This window comes from Malurus melanocephalus, unplaced genomic scaffold, assembly GCF_030028575.1.
Source record: "Malurus melanocephalus ecotype Western Australia unplaced genomic scaffold, MMel_1.1 scaffold_39, whole genome shotgun sequence".
In the NCBI taxonomy this organism is placed as follows: domain Eukaryota; kingdom Metazoa; phylum Chordata; class Aves; order Passeriformes; family Maluridae; genus Malurus; species Malurus melanocephalus.
The window spans coordinates 2,492,527-2,498,526 of NW_026623271.1; the positions used below are offsets into that span (position 1 = coordinate 2,492,527).

Genomic DNA, 6,000 nt, shown 5'->3' on the forward strand with positions numbered 1-6,000 from the left:
CTTTACTATTCCCCTTCTTTTAACAGGATGACTTGTCTCTCTTCTTTCCCCCCTCCCCCTTTAAAACATYTTCCTGTAAAAATATTGCCATAAAAACACTGCCGCACAATTCCAGTGGGGGGTTGGTGCTGGTTTTCTCCTMTGAATACGAGYTGWGTGTGCCCACAGTCATAGGGGGCASCTTTGGAGATCTTTTGATCCAACACCCTTGCTGCTCCAGCCAAACCACGTAGAGTCAGCTGTCCAGAACCACGTCCAATGGCTTGCTTGGAACATCTCCAAGGATGGAGACTCCACCACCTCTCTCATGGGCAACCAACCCGTGCTGATACCCAGCTTTCAGCACCAGGCATGAAGTCAGTGCATACATTCTAAACAGCAAACAAGCCGCTGGATGATGCCCACAATACATTTTCAATACCAAAACAACTTTATTAGGCAGCTTACTGTAAAATGACATAATACAAAACACCTTTCAAGCCTATTGAAAGGGGAAGTAAATGTTGCAGAGACTTTCATATAGAAGGAAAAAACTAAGCGTAATTTCCCTCACCTCTCTTAAGACTTTCTCAGAAAACTTTTTCAAAGATATCACAACTTGAAAAGAACTACTGATTTTCAGCCATATTTTTTGTCTGGAAGAATTTCTTACTAGAAATATGACAGTGGAAGACATAGTGGCTACACATATTCTCTGCAGGTAGACTGCCTGAGGAAGATTGAAAGGCCGATCCAAATCCTTGATCTGCACAATCAGAAACCTAATCTTTTACTTCAAGTAGCTAATTCTTCCCTATACCATAAAGAAATACCCAAAATTTATTACTAGAATCAAGCCTTATCCTCTTTCTCACCAATATAGCCTTTCTTCCAAATAAAATACTTTAAAGTTGCAAACATTAACTGGAATGAATTATCTTGAAGGCAGAAATCCCACGAAAAAGCAGCACACCCAGGAACTTGAACACAGCAATATCAGAAAGGCTATTCTAGGACAGTTTAAAGATCCACAYGGACCAAACACCTATATTTAGAAAAGCAGCTACATGCAGATGTCMAAGGAAATGCGTAAGAGCAAACTAAGCACAGAGGTATCCTTTCTCCCAATTCTGTGGTCTCCACCAAATGGCAGCTCAGAGGCCACCAGATGGGATTCCTGTGTGTTAAGTAACTCCCACCTGATGTTTACTCCACAAATCTATCCAGTTTCATTTTGAGCAAATGGAAGCTYCTAATATTGGTCTCATATAGCATGGCACAAAATTCAAGGGCATACTTACACCTTTTCCAGAAGATCATCACCTCGTGTTTGTTGTGCATCTGCCATCTCGTAGCTTCAACTGATATCCTCTGATTCTTGTCCTGAAAGCCTGCGAACATTCATTCTGCAGTCACCTTCTCCCTGGCACACAATTTTAGAGACATCTACTGAACACCCTCTGCCATCTGTTTGTCAGCCTTGAAGAGTCCTACTCAATTCTGTCTTTCCTCACAGGAAAGCTGCTCTACAATTCAAGATCCTACCTTTCACTCTTCSCTGAACCCTGTTATGTTGTACTCTCGTACGCAATATTCTATAGGCAATGTGTGGAGATGTATATTTTGGTATAATGACATTTTCTACCATGTTGTCTCCTCCTTTGTTTCTAAGCATGTATTTGACTCTTTTTATCACTACTGAACACAAAGCTGATACTTTTATGAAACATCTATTTCAAGAGTAGTTCCCTAAATAATGACTATCAACTCAGAATCCTTTATTTTGTATGAAAAATTATCATTATATATCATAGCATGCATTGCTTCAGCATTTATCTAGGCTGAATTTCATTTGCCATTTTGACATCCAAAATGCTGGTATGAGTACAGTAAACTGGGCCTGATGTAGTTTTTTTAACCAAGATCAACCAAGATAAAAATGAAAAAAGATGAAATGCATATTCTTCCATCACACAATCAAAATAAGTTTCTTTGTATCTTCTGGAAACAAAGATTTGATTGGTTGTTTGTTTTTAATATCCTAGGTTTATGACTAGTTCATATAACTGCGACTCCCCAGAACTGTCTAATTATTTTCTAAYGAGAGTGTGATTATGGTATGAGTTATTAGATCTTTAAATAGAAGTAGATTAATCAGTAGCTCTAAAAGGAAATGACATTTCCTTTTAAAATATCATTTTACATAAAAATAATTATGTATCTCATGAATTTTAAATAAATTGGATTCTAGAATTGTAAAGAGACCTGAAATTAAAAATATTTACCAAAGTMATACACTAAGACTCCCACTCTGCTKTAGYTAACATTGGACAGCCCCACAAAACACATGCTTTACCAAAGAATGCAGAGAAAACATATTCTCTAAAATAATTTTATCTCTGGCTCCAAGATACTACTCATATGTCATCTCTCTTGAAAATAACATATGCAATTCATAATATAACCTGGGACTTCAAAATAGTCACCACATCCATAGAAATTCAAGTTTAAAGATGAATTAATTGTCACTGACAGGAAGAAAGTATCAATATGAAATAGCAGGCAGTACAGGTTCAATTAAAAGAGAACAGTGTTTATAACTGCATTTCTGAAGCCATATGCCAGGAAGATAAAATGTACCTACCTAATTTAAAGAGGTGAGGAGACTAGAAAGTAGAACTTAGAAACCTAGTTGACTTTAACTGTCTGCAACAACGGCAGAAAAAAAGGGGCAATTCACATGCTAGGGAACTAACGTAGTAAAAATATGTATTTAATTTCAAATGAATGAGTGCCGTATTAATGAATGAATAAACTTTATTGAAAATAAATTTGGGTTTTTAATGGGATGATTATTACAACTCAGAGACAGKGCTACTTAAATCCTAGTGACAACTTTTTACATTCTTAGAATACGAACAAAATSAACCAAACATGTCACAAAATTAAGTTTTGAACAGAAAAACTACACTTCTCTGAAAACAGCTGCACTAATAATATCCTAGTAACAACAGGTAAAGATAATTGAGAACAATTTTAAAATGAGCTGCTTGGGCTTCACTGTTAGCTATTTGCAGAAGCCCAGAATGAGTGTAAGCCAGACAGCTCCAAGCTCAAAGCAGATTTCAGCTTGGCAGTCTAGCAAAGACAGYAGTTTCTTCAGGCAATTTATATCTTAGTAGAAGCCTTCCACATGTTTGTAGCAAGGCAATATATTGAATATTTTATTACGTTTTGCAGTGTAGTATATTTTATTTTCATTTCATTATTACAACTAYGAAGAGACCTGGATTTCATAATGTTATGTACTATTTTTCAGGTGATTGGAATATTTTCAAATAAAGACCCTACAAAATTGTAGCAAGCTGCAGTTTAATCAAATAACATAGAAAAGTAATTCTTCCCTTCAGCTATTTCTGTACAAATTGCTATTCTCAGAGATAGCTGTTATTTACCTATGTCTAYCATTAAATAAAAAGTTAAAAATCTTTATGAATCATTGGGATCCATAAAAATGAATAATGAACCGATTCTAGTTCGAAAGCAGCTGCTTCTTTGTGCAAATGAGAATTCCAGTACCAGAGTRATATTTGTTCACACAGTCTGACATTCAAAAGCGTTCTCAGCTGTACCTTCCACAAAAGGTGTACTTTCCACTGCAAATGAACAATGTATACATTTGTAATGTGGGAATTTTAAAATTTACCAGACAAAAGGGTAATAAAGATCACTGTAAAAAATACAACTAAATGAATAGGAATTAATCCTAAAATGAAAACTGCCTTTTAAATATAAAACACTAATTTGCACTTAAATTTAATGGTAGACTTCAGTAAGTTTACTCTGACTTGAATTTTTTTTTTTTTTTTACTGTCAGGTCCCACTGGAAAAAGCACCACACTACCTTATGTACTAACACACAATTACMTGGGGTTGAAATGGTTTTAAATTATATTGCCTAATCATCAATGACCAGAAGCAAAACCATTATCAGAAAGTGGGTTTTAAGCCCTGTGGATACTTGGTTTTTGCTCGGGTTTGGTTTTTTTTTTTCAATCCATAGAGTAAAATACAAATCTAGGACAAAGACAGGTGAAGGAATATTTCCCTGCTGATCTTAAAGGCTTTGTTCAGYCCAGCTTCTCCAGCAGATACAGAGACAGAGCCTTCAGTTGACCCAGCTCAGCAAGAGCAGAAAAAATCATACGATATAAACAGGAAGATACATTCATTTATTTCCTGTAAATTTTCTCTGCAAAGTGTTTAGATCAATTAAAGGAAAACAGAGACATCAGAAATGTGACTAGGCTCATGTTTTCTTGCCTGGTTTTGAACAGGGACTGGACCTGCAGGAACCATGGYCTCCACTAAAAGAAAGGCTTTTGGTTCAAGAGTGGAGACCACAGCAAGAGGAGTGTAGGCACAAGGATTTTATTTTAGTTGAGAAGCAAAAAAACCTTACATTGCTTTGCCCCTTCAACCTCTGCCTCTCCTTTTTTCACTATTTATTTCAAGCATTTAGCTCTGGTAAGTGTTTAGTGCTCAGTTAAGTGATACATTATTCCCACAAAAGTAAACCACAATCTTCCTCACAAAATGTYAGTAGACAAAAATTAAGCATTCCCTCTCCCTATTTGCAAAGTATAGGTTGGTTAAGGGCATACAAAAAAGTAATTTGCAAAACATGGTTCTTAAAACCCTCAACCCTGATGTAAAGGAAGGACCAGAATGTAGTTTCACTCTGCGTACTGCAATGAAATGAAAACACCTAGAATACACACATATAAAAGCAAAGGACAACATAACACCAACAGATGCTTCAAAACATACATAATTTTGAGAGTTTTTTTACCTTTTCAAAAAACAGATTTGACACACAGCCACCACACAATCTGTAAGCTCCAGGCGTATTTTAGCACAGCTCTGTCAGATACAATGAAAGCAAAAGATAATCATATTGATTCTCTAGATTACACAATTTTGTAATAAAATTTTGCTCAGGTTGAGGGAATTCTCAAGAACCAGAAATTGTGTGAGCAAAACTGCTGTTTCAATTTTTTAAAAATATGGCAATAATTTGCACTGCAATCAATGTGCAGTGCAATACATATGTCAACTCCACACTGAAATAAAACAATATTATTTGCTCCTTACAAAACAAATCTAAGATTCCAGGGTCATGCAAATATGGGAGATGAGAACCTTAGGAACCATACCATGAGACATTATTCCAGATGTCCTTTAAGACACACAGAAAATTGTATGAAAACAGGTTTGAGGAAAATGCAAAGCTTTCAATTTCTTTAGATTACTTATTAATTCTGTATTTATATCTGGCTTAGGAAGGGTTTTCAAACTCAAATGCAGCAGTCAGGCTGCATGTTTGTACAGGAATGGCTCTTTAGGTCAAGGTAGAAACATTGGAAAATATAACTTTCTTGTTGCACTGTTACTTCCTATGTTCTACTTACTGTTGTTTAATTAGTGCTTTCAGAGCTGGTTTTTTTTTTTAATTCTTTATAGAGAAAATGAGAACCAGGATACATGGGAAAGGCAGCTGCAGACTGCTGTGTCMATTGCCAGTGGAGGCACCAGGACAGAAACAAGTGAAGGGGTAGGACCTGCAAAGCGATTTTTTTTTTTTTTTTAATACAGAAGAGAATACTGATGTGGCAACATCCACAAAATGACTTGCTGTATTTTGGTTTTTCTCAGCTTCTGACAGTTCTGCAACCAAGCATACSATTCCATGCCTAAAAAAGGTTTATGGATATAGATTTAAGAGAAATCTCAACAATGTCTGCAATACACTTGACATTTTGGTTTCCCAGCTTAAATTGCATTGCTCTTTGAAAGACACTGGAAGAAATTCACTAGTGGGAATTAATTCACTGCTAGAAAAGATCAGTTCTAAAAATGAACACACTGCCTGAACTGCTAAAACCTTGTTAAACCCCCCAGATTTACTAAGCAATCTACCTGAAAAGCACAAGTATTTAATACACACTAGTTTCGTTTAGC

The 6,000-nt window shown here is 35.9% G+C and overlaps 1 protein-coding gene across 3 annotated transcripts in view; it reads right to left on the bottom strand.

The window, feature by feature from the left end:
- Nucleotides 1–4,893, bottom strand: part of SRPK2 (SRSF protein kinase 2) — a 60,229-nt gene extending 55,336 nt beyond the window's left edge. For 2 of the 3 annotated variants that reach the window (XM_057364509.1, XM_057364506.1), the window contains exons 1-2: nucleotides 4,832–4,893; nucleotides 1,281–1,402 (exon numbers count right to left, since the gene is read on the bottom strand). In XM_057364509.1, the coding sequence (XP_057220492.1) occupies nucleotides 1,281–1,327 (47 nt within the window). In that variant the 5' untranslated portion in view covers nucleotides 1,328–1,402; nucleotides 4,832–4,893. The remainder of the gene's footprint in view (nucleotides 1–1,280; nucleotides 1,403–4,831) is intronic. The other variant, XM_057364507.1, reaches the window with a different exon arrangement.
- Nucleotides 4,894–6,000: the final 1,107 nt, after the last annotated feature.